Source organism: Heloderma suspectum, chromosome 3, assembly GCF_057233095.1.
Source record: "Heloderma suspectum isolate Gila_16-S chromosome 3, 16-S_ref, whole genome shotgun sequence".
In the NCBI taxonomy this organism is placed as follows: Eukaryota; Metazoa; Chordata; class Lepidosauria; order Squamata; family Helodermatidae; genus Heloderma; species Heloderma suspectum.
In genome coordinates, this window is record NC_139460.1 from 87,629,035 (window position 1) to 87,645,411 (window position 16,377).

At 42.6% G+C, this 16,377-nt stretch overlaps 1 protein-coding gene across 1 annotated transcript; it reads right to left on the bottom strand.

Moving 5' to 3' along the window:
* Nucleotides 1–287: 287 nt before the first annotated feature.
* On the bottom strand, nucleotides 288–16,292 carry SETD4 (SET domain containing 4). Its single transcript, XM_084843727.1, is given in 12 exon segments — nucleotides 288–434; nucleotides 436–549; nucleotides 2,696–2,819; nucleotides 2,949–3,029; nucleotides 5,212–5,293; nucleotides 6,132–6,306; nucleotides 6,639–7,068; nucleotides 10,850–10,938; nucleotides 13,175–13,212; nucleotides 13,953–14,048; nucleotides 15,308–15,413; nucleotides 16,109–16,292. Coding segments are annotated over 11 exon segments (1,359 nt in total). The 5' UTR covers nucleotides 15,381–15,413; nucleotides 16,109–16,292; the 3' UTR covers nucleotides 288–377.
* Between the last annotated feature and the right edge of the window lie 85 nt (nucleotides 16,293–16,377).

The following is a 16,377-nucleotide window of genomic DNA, read 5'->3' on the forward strand; positions in this document are numbered from 1 at the left end:
TTAACATACCTGCTCCCACAAGAACCAGCTTAGGATGTTGCTCAATCTCTGAGGTCTTTCTTGCTCCATCACTGTTCATAAAGGTTAAGCTGATGGGGACAAAAGGGCCTTCTCTGTTGAGGCATGGAGTGGCCTCTTCAGACAGGTACATCTGACCTCATCATTGCCACTATAAAACTGTCCTGTTCCAATAAGTATTTTCCCTTCAGTTAATTGGAACCTTTAGCTTTAGTTAAAGGACTTTTAGGATCGGTGGGTTTCTTTTTCCTGTCTCTGCTTTTACAGAGCTCCCTTACTCTAGAAAGGTAGGAGATAATTATTTTTAGTAAATAAATAAAGCTTGTGGCTTCTGCTATGAAGGATGCACTGCCTATCAGTTATTCTATTTCAAGATGCAATTCTGTTCCAAGGAGATCAATCTGTTGTGGAAGGTAAACACTGAAGAATCTCAGATGACAGTTGCAAGATTCTTAGATCTTCTGTACGCAATGCCTCTACCAAACTTAGCTGACTTACAAGATGCATGCAATTCCTTTTTAAGAGAGACACCTGAAGAGTAAAACAGTAAAGAGATATTAATACAATTCCCAGTCTATTAAAATACATTCACCCAAAAAAGCAGACCTTAATGAACATTGGTGAAAATGAAAATGAGGGCCATGCACTTAAAATAATTTTAAAAGCCAAAATTCTGAACACACATTCTGCATATTATGAAAATTAAACAAATCTGCATATGTTTGTTAATTTTACGTGACTTATTCTGTGCCACAGGTAGGGTCAAAGCCTAATCAAAGCCCATCTCCCTGACCACTGTAAACCCTGCTCAACTGCCCTCTAACTTCTTTACTTTCACCATGTGCTGGTCTTCCATTTTCAGTTTTCTGTTCATTGCCATTAGAAACTGCTTCCTTTGAAAAGCAAAATGAAAGCCGATATATGTTGCTGTCCACTGCTGTAGCAAAAGGCTGCCCAAAGTAAGCACAAAGAACGTGTACAAAGTCAGGCTGGCCCAGAATTCCCTGTGGAGGAAAATGCGATGTGAACCCTGTTGTAAGCCCAACTTAAAAAACGAAAGCTGTCAGTATCGCTTTGCCTTATCAGAGGGAGCTCTTTTTCTTCTATACCAAGTAAGCCTCAAGTGATCAATCTCTGCCTAGTTTCACCAAACCACCTAATTACTTTTTCTCTGGGCCCAGCTTCTGCTTCTACTGTACAGTTTTGATTGTCTAATCTCATATTTAAAGCTAAAATAGGTATACATTTTTGAATAAGTATACTATGTATTGTGTGTCTGCATTTGGATATTTACACAGGCAGGTGTTGGAAGAAAACTGACACATTTTACATTACTACTACACTTTCACCAGCTAATAGATATATACACTGTAGTGGGTATGCCACAACTTGACAAGTATGGAATTTGGAACTGGGCACAGAATGTAACATCTTGAGAATATCAGGTTTCCTTAATCCATGTTTCTAGTTCTTAAGAGATTACATAGCTAGGCTTGATATAGCCACTGACTAGTGAAATCTCAGAAGCAAAAAATAAAGTGGAGGCAGTTCCTTTGGTAATTGTCTATATATATATACTGGGGCTGGGCTTCACTGTCTTGCAAAGCTCTTTGTCTCCCTCCAGAACTGGCAAGAGAAGAAGAAATGTAAAGCAAGCAGGAATGTGCAGATCTGCTTAATTCGCACTACTTATTTGGATCATAATGTTTAGCTTTCCTCAGTACTGAATTTAGGTCAGCATGGATTTTTTAAAAATTTCAGTTCAGAACTGGGGTGGGGAACCTGTGGCCACATACAAGCCCTTCGCCCAGTATCATGTGGGGTGGGTTGCACAGACACAGAGAGGACGCAATGCAATCCTGCAAACTCTGTCCAGTTTAGGCTCCGGCTCCACCTACCATCTTCTCTGACCCCACCCACCACTGACTGCATCCAATTGATTTTCCTCATGGGTCAATGGTACATTCAGAGGGAAAAGGTTCCCCACCACTGATTCATACCTGGCACTAGACCTACCTCACCAAATTACAGCTTCTTCCAAATTCCTGTAAATAGGCACCAAACTTTCATAGGCCCTTTTTGGGCAGGGGCACAGCACTGGGGAACGTTGCCTTGTAGGGGACCACATCACCTTTAATATTCAACACTGATAGATAGACACTGCTGCATTGTTGCCAACCTTTTCATTTCAGCGTCCCAATAACTTGAGCTCCATGACATACTTTATTAGTTGTCAAGTTACTGAAAATAATCTTATCCACTTCATACTTCTAGCAAAAGTACCACAAACTGTCGACCTTCGCTTCATCTGACATCCCTGTCCCTGATGAAGGGCACACTTTCGAGTAGCCCATCTATGCCTCCCAACTTTATGGTAAGAGCACGGAGAAGCAAGATTTATGGCTGCTCTACAATTCTGGATTTCCTTCTTCTGGAAGACTTCACAATGCCAAGCATCTTCTTTACAAATCGAACCCTCTTCCTTCTGGGGACTGGCTTTCAGTGGCTAGAGTGAATCTGGTATAATTGATGCCACTTTCAGGATTGCTTTTCAAACTTTGGGGATCTTAATGCTCTTCAATCTTAGTACCTCCACATTTTTTTTATGTGGTTCTCAATATACTCTGAACCACCCTCAGACCTTGTGCTACAGCAGACTGAAAAGTAAAATAAATACCTTCCGAAGGGTGTGCTGAGTTTCCTCTATCAATGACACACATATTTTTGTTGCAAGGTCCAAACTCTTCTTTTCATTCCTCTTTGAAATTACCTCACCAAGTAGAACTTTCTTCCAGGAAGTACTACAACAAAGAGGGTTGAACACATTTGTATGTATCTCATTTTTGAACAGACAATCACACAACGCCAACAATGGCATTTAAAATGGTACTTCTGCGAACGGTCCTTTTTGGCAAACATTTGAAACTTACAATTGGTCTGCTTCAAGACATAATAGTTTGAGTGCTGTAAGAAGCCTCCATGATGGCCCATCCCAACCAAATGTCAGATCACTAGAAATGAAAAAGAGTGAATAATGTTTTTAAAAATCTAAAACCAGAATATTTCATATACTGCTCACGAAGAAACCACAGTCTCCTCCTATCTATTCACATATCCAATACTCAGCAGCAGTGTTTAAAAAAAAGATGCCCTTTGAAACATTAATGGAGGGTAGGTCTATCAATGGCTAATGGCATGCCAACTAAATAGAACCTCCACATTTAGAGGCAGTATGCCTTGGAATACCATATCCTAGCCACATACAATGGGGAGGGCTATTGACTTCATGCTCTGCTTGTGGGCTTCCCCAAGTCACTTGACTAGCCACTTGTGGAAATAGGTTGCTGGGTTACATTTACTATTGAGATGATCCCACAAGGCTCTTATAACTTTTGAAGTTCTTACTCTATTTTAGCTGCTACTGAAGCCCTCCCACCTTACTCAAATTCCAAGGCAGAGAGAATAGGGGCACTAATTCAGCAAGGAAGGGGGAAATTGCCTCCTCCCCTATTTCTATTTCTCTCAAGAATACCTATGTCTGTGATTAAGAGTATTTAAAAAATGAGCCACAACAAAGGCTCTTAACTTGTACTGCTTTTTTGCAACTGAATGTTGAATATATCCAAGCCATGGTGTGGTTTGCTGAAATCTGGCTTATTGCTGTGCCCGAACCCATCCCAGCAAATAAACCATGGTTTGCTAACCGGCTATAAACCACAAATAGAGCCCACGGTTTGTTGTTGGAATCACGAAGTCTGGCTTGTTTAAACCATGGCTCATTGTGAAGTCTGAACCCAGAACTGTGGCTTATTCCTGGCTTCTTTGTACTGCTGCCCACCCTGAAACAGTGGCACCCAGCAAGAGCAGCCTGAAAATGAAACCGCTCTGAAGGCTGACACAATATGCAGGACAGAAACAACCCTGAAACAGGGAAAATAAGTCATGGTTTGTCTGCAAGACAAGTTACGTCTAAAGCAACAAAACATGGTTAACAGGGTTTCACTGCTGGTTCCAGGTTTTTGAGTGCTCTTGGGCATGCCATCCTCAATGGGTCCCCTCCCTCAGTGAGTCTTCCTTCTCACTGCCATTGTTGCCATCTGCTGTTGCTCCTCTTCCTTATAATTGCTATCACTTACTTGCTTAGCAGGCAAATAGCCAGTGAGCAAGTAGGAAGTAGCATCTACTGCTCCTCCTTCTCATCACCACCATTGTTTGGGCCAGAGTGAAAGGCAGGTGAGGTTGCAATGATGAAAAGGAAAAGCAAGTCCAGGGAGCTCTTGTCAGTGGCTCCCTGCTGAGGTGTGGTCCCTCAGCAGGTGCCCAGCCAGGCCTACCCTTGGCGCTAGCCCTGCACGGGTTAGTGTTATGTGCAAATGCAGCCAACATGAGATGCAGTGAGCAGTAACCAGTAAAGCAGCTAACAATTTTATAAAGAGAGAGAGAGTGTGTGCGTGTGTCCGTGCATACATGAGATGCATACACACACACACATGCACACACACATACCATCCATCGTTTTAGTACAAAATATCCACCAGTTGTGGTTTGGCATCTGACAGGGTTACGAACATAGCACGCAAATATGCATATACCTCACCATGTAAATTACCATGGTCCTCTGACCTGAGGATATATTACAAGCATGGACCCTGGTCCTACCATGAGCTCCATGGAGTTAGCAGAATCCATCCAGTCACAATCCCCTTGCAAAAGCCACAAACACTGTGGGGGTGTTTGGATGATAGCTTGGGGAGGAGAAGCCACTGTAGCTTCTCCCGCCAGCCCCCCACCGCGTATGTGACCATCATTTGCATAATTACTCGTGCCACAGTGCGGGTTGGTTTGTCCTCTCACAGTGTGGCGGCTTCATACCCACCCTACAATCTCTACTGCGCGTCTACTGCACCCTGCGTTGTAGGGTGGGTACAAAGCCACCCCCACCGCACGCCGGGTTCAGACGACGCATCAACCCATGCTGCAGCGCAGGGGATTATGCAATTGGCAGTCACGTATGCAGCACGCACAGAGGCAGGGGAGAAGCCATGATGGCTTCTTCTCCCTACATAATCATCTGAACCCAGACTACATGTAATTATTTTGGCACTACCATTATTTTTACCACAAACAGTTCCTCCAGGGGGAAGAAATTTTGGGTTTAAAACCAATACCTTTTAAAACATACTTGGAACTTACTCTAGAAGTTTGTGTTCTTGTAAAATGGAAAGTTTCATCTGCCTCTGCTTATCTTCTGGAAAAAGATATTTAAGCAAGGTATCTAAAAAAAAGAAAAATGTTTACAGCAAACAACAGTTGTAGTAACAAAGAGGAGCATTTTAAATATTTTCTTCTAGCACATTAATTATTGGGTAAAATCCAAAGTAATTATTATTAGTTAGTATTCTTAATGAATTTATACCCCATCTTCTTAGAAAAGCATGCAGGGCAACTTATATTAACATAGTAAAATTCAAACTAAAAACAAAACTGATTTACAAAACCCAACAGGACATCAAAGCAAGCTGCAATTTTAAAAGCAAATCACACAATAAAAGATTGGGAGCCCATCTCTAGCCAGCCCTGACCAGGGTTCCCTCTTGACCAAGGTATGATGAGGCCAAAGTAACATGAAACTGTAATTAAGGTTGGTGGGGCAGGGGAATTCTCATCAGAGAGGGATGGGGCTAGGGAAAAGAAGCATGCAACCCCATGGCCTCCTCACAATCTTGTAGCCGTGGTTAAGATGATGGGGAACATCCCTGTCGTTCTCACAGTAGGATAAGCCAAGTGTGGAAGATGCATAAAAGTGAAAGGGCCAGCAAAACTGCCACTACCAGTAGTTATAAGTAATAGTCTTGCCATCTCACTGTAATCTTGTCACATTTTGCTTCACTACGCCTTGCCCAGCTCTCTTCTGAAAGATGCCCCCAGCCCAAGACATCATGTAAGCCAACAGTGCAGGCCATGACAGTGCAGGGCTAGTTGCAGTCGTAGGCGGAACCCTTAAAAAGCAGTGGAATTCAACGCTCCTCCCAGTGAATGGTTGGCTGTCCCTGTCCTAAGCTTCCAGTTATTTTGCATCACCCATCAATGCCCAGATCAAACCACAGCCTTACCTGTCCCAACATACACACTGCTGTGCGGGTTGCAGATGGCAACAAAGCCATATTCTAGAAGCAGACGCTGATTATCATGAGGGCCGTAAGAGATAAATACTTCTTTGTATTTTTGACAGCGTGAAACTGCTTTTATTTCATAAGCCTTTGTCTTTTCATTAAATGCAGCTTTCACCTTGGAGGAGGTGGAGAAAGTACAAGCACATGAGAGGAAAAGCCTAAAAGATGTTAAAGCTATTTGGGAACTACTATTGCTCCCATTACTCAGGGCACTGTGGCATGGGGCTCTCTTCCCACACCTGGTTTCTTCTATCAAGTTTCCTTTGAGTCAGGTGGCTCATTGGAATTGGGCCAAGAATTCTTCTCTTAATTAGCAACTAGCCCCTTTCTCATTCCAGCAAGGCATGGGGGGGGGGGGACTCCTTTGCCTTCCTCCTTTGGCTAGCACTTCTTCATTCCAATGTCACACCCATATATATTCCAGAAGCCTGGCTTGAATGTTCTTACCTGGACAGCTGGATTGTGATTTAGCAGATCCAAGTATGGGGCTAAGGCATACGTATCCGGCTCTCTAGAAAAACAATCCCTCTGTGAATGTTTCATATATACTGCTCTTGTATTAATGGTGCACCAAGCCCACTGGAAGGCAGTATAGTTAAAGACAGACTTCACATTTTGAGGAAACAAAGGCTGCAAGGAAATGAAAAAAGGCTGGGATGAAACAAACAGCTCCTGGACCAGTTTTCTTTGCTCGTGGGCCTTTCTTCTTAAAGGCTCGGGGAAAAGGTCCACTGTTTCTTGCACCAAACAAATAGGACAGGTATATGTGTCAGGTAGGAGATCCAGGTATGGCTTCCACAAAGATTTCTTGTGAGCACACTTCTCTGCTACTAAAAATGTACACAGTGCTATCAAAGGAGAAATGGAGGGCTTCCATCTATTTAAAAAGGTAAAAGAAAGCATTAGAAGTGTAAAAATATTACCAAACAATATTTTTCATTGAACACTTGGGGTTGGATCCAGATTTAAGTGTGTGCAACCTGGCTGGGGAAAGCAGAGTTCCCCATGCCCTCCTCTCCATGGCAGCCCCACTCCCAAATGCCACACAGAGGGTTAGAAGACCCCTAAAATTAGGTGGTGACACCGTCTGTGAGCAGAGGGCATGGTGAAATCTGCTTTAGCCAACCCAGTTGCACATGCCTAAATCTCAATCAAGCCCCTGATGTTTTAAATTATGTATACCATTGCTGTCAGGGATTAATACAGAAGTCTGCTCACATGGAACAAACCTTGTAATAAATGTATTTATTACATTTCTATCCTGCCCAAGGACGCATATATAATCCTCCTCTTCTCCATTTTATCCTCACAACAACCCTGTGAAGTAGGCTAGGCTGAGAGTCAGTGACTGACCCAAGTCACTCAGTGAGCTTCATAGCTGTGTGGGGACTAGAACCCGGGTCTCCTCAGTCCTAGTCCAGCACTCTAACCACTACACCACACTGGCTCACACATGTTAGTCACTGTCATCAAAGGCAAACGCTAAGGGCATACTCCAAAGGAAGTAAATCCAACTGGAAGCCTGAAAAATTGTTATATCAATATATGGCAGCCCTACCCTAAAATATACCCAAACTGTACATGCAATTAAATTTGATAAATTATAACATCCCCTTTACCCCATAAATATTTTGTTGAAATATATTAACGATCCAGCCATAGTAGTACTTCAAGCCTTAATCTGTGTGAACACAACAGAAATTTTACAAGTACAAGAACAGGGAAGAAAAAAGCCCACAAATTCTGAAGGATGCTGGTTACCCCTTCTTATGGATTGTGAATATTGATACAACCATGATGTAAATAGATATAGGTGCTTTATGTTGTATTAATATTGTTTCAGGTATTTGTTTTATTGATTTGGAAAATTTCAATTTTGCAGTAAATGAAGACATTAAAGGTGCAATCCTATGCATGCTTAGACAGAAAAAGTCCCATGCTGGCTGGGGAACGCTTGGAATTGTAGGACGTTTTTATGTCTAAGCATGCATAGGATTGTGCCCTAAAACAATATAAAATTGGACTGAAATCAATGGTACTTAAATAAGCCTCTCAGGGTGCCATCCTATGGCTGCTAGTCAGCAGCTAGACAGCCATAGGGTAGGCCAGTTCCCGGGAACTGACCTCGGAGCCCGGGAACCGACCTCGGAGCCCGGGAACCGAGGTCGGATCCCAGAGAACTGACATCCACCCCCTTCCACGCCACCTCGTAGGCAGCGCAGATCGGCCCGTAAAAGCAGTGAAAACAGGGCGTTCCTGGTGATGGGCTGGGGTGGTCAGAAATGCCAGTACGACACATCCTATGTGTTGTCCGGCTGCTGCTTCCCACGCTCCAATGTCCCATGGCTAGACACCCGAAATCGGCTGTCTAGCTGCAAAAGCTGGGTGGGGGGAGCGAGGAGGAGATCTGCTCCTCACCAATCCTCCCGCCCTGCACTGGATAGGCAGTCACCCCTGGGGTTGCAGGCAACCGTTGATCCAGATAGGATTGCTCCCTCAGTCTTATTCATCTATTTGGGGTTTAAGATAACTTGTAATGCAATCCTAATGCATGTCTACTCAGAAATAAGACCACTGGATTTAACAGGACTTACTCCCAGGAAAGCGTGCATAGGATTGCAGCCTTAATTTGTTCTGAACTGCTCCTACATAAAACGTTTTCTTCTGCTTCTATTAGTTTTTATTTTAAAAAAACGTTTAGCATGCATGCTGATCTGGAGTTCTAGATTTTTAAAAACTGATTTTGATATTTAAACTTATATTTTTCCTGCTTCTTTTTCTGTTTCTTTATTAGTCATTATTATAAATTATGTGTGCAGTGTATTTTATGCATGTTTATTTGAACATTAGTCCCATCTAGTTTTCAGGGCTTACTCCCAAGTAAGTGTGCTTCATATTACCGCCTAAGTGTTTGATTTTCCAGTGAACAAGTGCTATTATTCTCCTAAGGACAGGACAGGGTGGGAGGGGGACTCTCCTGTTGATTCTCCTGGACCTCTCAGTGGCTTTCGATACCGTCGACCATGGCATCTTTCTGGATAGGTTGCCTGGGTTGGGAGTTAGGAGGCACTGCACTGCAGTGGTTCTGCTCCTACTTGGATGGCCGATTCCAGAAAGTGGTGCTGGGGGATTATTGCTCTGTGCCTTGACAATTATGCCATGGGGTTCCACAAGGCTCTATTTTATCCCCTATGCTGTTTAACGTCTACATGAAACTGCTGGGGGAGGTTATCCAGAGGGGTGGGCTGAGGTGCCATCAATATGCGGATGACACCCAGCTCTACCACTCCTTTTCATCAAACCCAGGCAAAGAAGTGGCTGCTCTGTATCAGTGCCTGGCCACAGTAATGGACTGGATGAGGGCCAATAAACTAAAACTCAATCCAGACAAGATGGAGGTACCGTTAGTGGGTGGTTTGTCTGCCCGGCTAGGTGATATTCAACCTGTTCTGGAGGGGGTTGCACTCCCCCTAAAGGATCATGTTCATAGTTCGGGGGTGCTCTTGGACCCAGAACTGTCACTTGAGGCACAGGTGAACTCAGTGGCACAGAGCACTTTTTATCAGCTTAGGCTGGTATACCAACTACGCCCTTATCTGGACAGAGATAGCCTAGCTACAGATATCCATGCTCTGATAACTTATCTGGATTACTGCAATGCATTATATGTGGGGCTGCCTTTGAAAACAGTCCAGAAACTTCAGCTAGTCCAAAATAGGGCAGCAAGATTATTAACAGGGAATGGCCAATGAGTTCACATTACGCTAGTACTTTTCAAGCTGCACTGGCTGCCAGTCCATTTCCAGGCCCGATGCAAAATGCTGGTATTAACATTCAAAGCTCTAAATGGCTTGGGGCCAGGTTATCTGAAGAATTGCCTCTTCCCATACGTGCCTGCCCGGACCCTAAGATCATCCTCAGAGGTCCTTCTACCGGAGCACCTGCCAAAGGAAGTGAGGCAGGTAGCTACTAGGAGGGCCTTTTCTGTTGTGGCATCCCAGCTGTGGAATGAGCTCCCTAGAGAGGTTCGCCTGGCACCTACATTGTACTCCTTCCGATGCCAGGTGAAGACCATTTTATTCTCCCAGTATTTTAGCATTTTAGCTTCCTAATGTTTTAGCTCTAGCATTTTAAATCTGTATTTTAAATCTCTGCAATCCTATTAGGTTCTATTCTGGTTGTATTGTTATACTTTTAAGGTTTTAAGCTTTCATATGTTTTATGCTGCACTCTGTGGTTTTAATTTTTGTGAACCGCCCAGAAAGCTTCAGCTATTGAGTGGTACAGAAATGAAATTAAATAAATAAATAGATAGATATATTTACCTTCAACATGTCATCAAATAACTGGCAGCAACTAGGGAAGGGGTAAGCAACTTGTGGCCCTCTAGATGTTGTTGGACTACAATTCCCATCATCCTTCAACATTGGCTATGCTGTCTAGGACTGATGGGTGATGCAGTTCAACAACATCTGGAGGACAAGTTGCCCACCCCTGACCTAAAGTAAAGGATGCAACCTGTGCAAACTTCAATACAGCTCTGTTGAAAGCAATGGAAATCATTAAGGAAAGGTAACACATCATAACAGTAATTTAAATGAGAGTTCTATGAATTCTCAATAGACAAGACTCAAGATTTTAAGTGACTATCAACTTACTTTGCAATATATTCCCCAAGGTAGCTGTTAAGTACAGTTTTAGTGGTGAGTAAGCATTCTTCAGGCAATGAAATAATCAACTCTTCTGCCTATGGAATATTAAAAAAACAAAAATAAACCTCAGAGAGAATATATTGATCGACATGGAATTTGTTTCCTTTTTGGAACCTTAGGGGTGAGATACCATAATGATAGATTACCATAAAGGAGGTATTCCATATTTCCAAATTTAATTCAAAAATAAATTAAAGATGGTCTTTTCTTGTAGCCACGAGTGCTAAGTTTTGTTTATTGAATGCTAAATTGAGGATTGAACAACTCTCACATAACCCATGGTCTATTTTAAGCATTGTTTAGCCCTCGCATAATCCATTCTTTCTGGGTTCCCACAACACAACAACCCATGAGCAGGGCTTGCATGTGCAACCTGGCACCAGTGGGTGCCACAGCTCGTCATGAATTAAAGTAGACATTTATACTAATTTAAACTGTTAAAATTATTTTCAAATAATTTGTTCTGATGTAATCAAACTGACCTTTGCAGGACTGGTGTTCAGCGAGTGCAGAGTCGCATTTATTTGTCCTTTCAAGATCCTCAAAAAGACATCTTGATTAGTTTTAAACTATGCAAATGCATTTCAGTTTAAATTTATAGTTGAGTAAAACCCAGAAAGTTAATGAACTATACAGTCTTTAAGTGATTAATAGGTCCTAATTTTGCATGCTTCTCTAGTTGTTTAAAAGATAAACGATATCAATTCAGATTTGAATATATGACTCTAGGGCCCAAACTCCCACATTGGGGCTGCTCACATGACACAACAGTCCACTATGGTCTATTTAACCCATGGTGAGGCTGCAGCATGAGTGGGGTGCATGTGGCTGCCATTTCAAATATGCAACCCTCACTTGGGGGTTGTTGTGTCATGCGAATCCAAAGAGCATGGGTTATGCAAGGGTTAAACAATGGCCACATAATTCATAGTCTGTTTTATTTAAGTGTTATTTAACCCACATTTGCCAGGTTCGCACAGCACGATAATCCACAAGCAGGGGTTGCATGTGCAACCCGGCACCCATAGGTGCCACGGCTCGTTGTGAGTTATATGTAAACTAGACATTTATACTAATTTAAACCACCATTTGTTCTGATGTTTGTAGCCCTTTATAGGATTGGTGTTTAGTGAATGCAGAGTCACTTTTATTCACTTTATTTACATATTTCTATCCTGTTCAAACCCGGTCATTATGGAGGAGCAAAAACATTGTACCACATCAAAAAACTACATCCACACCAGCCTATTGTAATGTGCTCTACACGGGGCTGCCTTTGAAGAGCATTCAGAAACTTCAACTTGTAAGAAAGCAGCCTCCTGAAACACGTAATACCTATATTGTAACTGTTGCACCGGCTGTCAGTGTGTTTCCAAGAAATTTAAAGTACTGGTATTGGCCTCTAAATCCCTAAATGATTTGGGAACAGGTTATCCAAAAGACTGCCTACATCCATACAAACCTGCACAGGTCTTCATTTTGGCCTCAGAGGCCCTGGTAATAGCCTCACTATCAAGATCTATTACAGTCTTCCCCAAACTGGTGTCCTTCAGATGTTTGGGACTTCAACTCCCATCAGCCCCAGCCACCATGGCCAATGGTCAGGAATGCTGGGAGTTGTAGTCCAAAATATCTGGTGGGCACCAGGTTGGGGAAGGCTGATCTGTTAGATTGGAGGGCACTTGAGACAGGGCCTTTTCAGTGGTGTCCTTACAACTTTGGAACTCTCTCCCAAGGGATATATATATGGGCCCTTCTTTATTATCTTTTAAACTTCTTTATTCCAATCCATTTTAATTGTTGTGCTGGGTTTTTACATTAATGCTGGTTTTAGTGTAATTCGTTTTTATTAAAATGCCATGCTGCGTTTCTTTTTAAATGCTGTTAGTTAGTTCTATAATTATAGTTACGATTACTTTTATGAAATTGTTCTTTAATTGTTATTGTTTTAAAGGATATATGTGTATTGTTTTAAGGTTCACCTTAAAAACAGCATAGAAATATGTAAATAAATAAATGTGACTCTGCATTCACTAAACACCAATCCTACAAAGGTCAGTTTGATTACAGAACAAATTATTTGAAAATTGTGGTTTAAATTAGTATGAATGTCTAGTTTACCCACCAGTTCAGAATTTGATTTGGTGCATCTAATATATACTCTATGAAGCAAGTTTTAAGGCCACTACAAAAGTGTTAATAATATGCGTGAGAATACCACAAGAAAATATAAATTTCTCAGTCCATATGCTCCTCCCTAGCAATACAAACCTGAAGGGCTTTTGTGGTCATCAATCCTCTTCCAGTCTCTAGAAGACAAAAGAAAAGGGTGAAATGAAGTCTACTACCACCACCTTCCCCAGAATCCTACAACTGAATGCTTAGACTAAAAAGACAGGATGGGGGAGAATAAAGAAATGGTTTAGAAGATGTATGGTAATCCTCAACTGCTTTGCTGAAGCTTGACTATTACCGATGGTGTTCTAGAATCAAGGACCTTCTTTAAACTTACCAAGGGCCTGAAGTCTGCAGCTGGCCAGCAAACGATATGATACTTACATAAAAATGAGTAATTGTCATAAAGTCATAGACATCTTTCCAGCTGCACATTCAAGCCAGATGCTTTAGAAACATCTGAATATAAGAGCAGACCCGCTGGATCAGACAGAAGGTCCATCTAATTCAGAATTCCACTCCCAACAGTTGCCAGCTAAATGCATATGGGAAGCCCACAAGCAGAACTTGAGGGCAACAGCATTCCCCTGGTATCCCCTAGGAGTTGGTATTCAGAGGAGATTCCATTTAGTTGTTGTGGGTGATAGCTAAACTTACAGTGAATCTCATTTGCCATTTTCTTCCCCTAGTTCAGAGAAATCCCTTTAGAGCGCTACTTGAGTTTCCATTCACAAACGTGGCTACCTCACTGCTCACTCCAGATCATTTTGAACTTCTATACCCACTGCCTAGGCGGTAACATTCTATAGACCACGTGGACTTATTCTTCTGCTAGTCAAAACACACCGTTTGTCAGAAAACTAATAAACATTACCTGAAAATTGTGCTGGCCTTAATTTATTATTGTTATAGCCTCTTTCTTTCAGCCACTTCTTAAGTAGTATGTATTCATGTTTGTGGCCAAGATTTACTGAACAAGGGGAAAAAAACAATTAATTACACTGAAATCTATCACTTTAAGGCATAATTTGCATCCATATTGATTTACAAAAAGGTATTTCATAACAACATAACTAATACACATGGAGAACACACCACAAACCAGAGACACTGAAACAGATGGATGCAATCTAAGCCCTTTGACATAGCAGAATAAACTGAATAACATGACAGCAGAACTGAACTCTTCATTACTAAAAGTGCACTCATATCAATGTTGCCTTCTCTGAGGAGAAAATAGATGATATGAATTCCTCCTTCCTATTCATGCCAACATACAGTGTCTAGATGTACAGATTACTCACTCAATTGGTCGTATATATATTTATGCACATGCACTCAAAAGGCAATGCATATTGGGATTTTTGTTTTTAAAAGACCACTGATCATTTGGGCAGCAATCCTGAGCACACTTACAAGGGAGTAAATCCCACTGAACACGACAAGACTTAGTTCTGAGTGAATATGTCTCAGATTGCCTTGTTATACTGTGTTGGCCTGTTGGTTTTAATCATAGTAATAAGGGTGGATTAATCATCTGCTAATATCCCACTCTTACACCAGTGTGTACCAGGACACTGGTATAATATTTCTTCAGCAACAATATGGTATCCTGGTTTGTAGATGTTGGCATGCTACATCCCAAATAATTATACATTGTCTCAGCACCATGTTAAGACAGGACTTGGAGGGAGCAATCCTGTGTCCCCTAGACAGCGTCTGGGGGACATAGGATTTTTCAGTTTCCTGGGTCCAAGCTCGAAGACAGGGCTCTGAGCCAGGAAACCACAGTCCCTGCCCCCTCCCCCTCATAGCCAGCGCCAACAGAACTGTGACGGCTGCTTCTCCACACTCATCTAATGCAGCGCAGAGATGGGGGCACTCCAGAGGGAGAGGAGGGGAAGAGACCAGGGCGGCATTCCTACGATCTTTCCATGGCCGCCCCAGCCTCCTTCCCTGTCCCTCCCTGAAGCCTCTGCTAGATGGGTGAAATCACCCATCTGGCTAAAATGCAAAGAGGGAGGAGCGAGGCATAGGATACTCGTAAGCCTCTAAGTTCGGTAGCTTACAAGTACCCACAGTGCTATCCTATGCATGGAATTGCACCCTAAAGATTTCCTTAGCTTGGAGGGGGGGGGCAGGGGGAGAGACCAGCTGTTTCAATTAATCATAATGTTCTGGAACTAATGCTTTTTTTTTTTTGGTAATTGTTGTTTTAAATCACATTACCACCACATAAGGAAAAAGTTCCAACTTGTTTTCTTCGTCTCTTTCGGCATGTTCGGCCTCTGCTTTTCTTCATGTTAACCAAAAGCCTTCACATTCTGTAGGCAACCTGAGCATGGTGACAGGAGAAACAAACATATTCCTTACAAAAGTTCTTTCCACTGCTGTGGATACAAAAATGTTTTACCCCCCTATTTTACAAATACATTGGGAAGGAACTTGCATACTCAAACATGACATATACTTTATTTTATTTATCTTTTACAATGGGAAAACCAAACATGCAAAGAAAAATGGAACATTTCATCCAAGTGAGTTCCTCACTGTTCAGTCACTGAACAGACCTGTTTTGGGGCACCCCCAACAGGGTTTTGTCCAAAGGCAAACTGAGTACTAGTTTCTGGGAAGCAACAACAGAAGATGCCTGTTATCTGCTTCTTTTCAACCCGTCTGCCGGCTTCCTTGAAGCATGCGGTTGGCTACACTGGAAAGCAGAATGCTGGACAAGGGAAGGAGTACATACTCCCAGGTTCAATCCCCGTTATCTTCCGGTAGGGCTAGAAAGGAATCCTGCCTGAATCCCTGGAGAGCTGCTGCCAATCAGTGTCAGCAACATTGGGCTAGATGGTTTGACTCAATATAAGGCTCAGTGGAGAGTTCTCTTCTTATGTTGTTAATGGTGTTTATGGGGGGCGGCAGGACATAAATAGGAGCCTTTCTATGCCATATAAGTCTTCAGTGACTACTCTCCATCTGACGCAAATCCGAATGTACTCAATGGAGCTTACTCGTTAGTCAACTTACATGGGACTGCAGCCTCTCTAGGGAATAAATCTCACGGAAAACAGTAGTGAGACTCCTAACAGGGTTAGGAGCGCGCTGTGAAATCCGTCTTCTTACTAGCGGCCGAGCTCACTCTTCAGCCTCCCTTACTGCAGGCGCAGTTCTTTCTGCCGCCGTCGCCCCCAATCCGAGCAGCTCTTCCTCCCGGATTGCAAGGAACAGGAAGAGACGACGGCTGCGTCCGTACAGCTCGGCCAGCCGCCTGTCGGCAGGGGGAAGTGTTTAAGTGA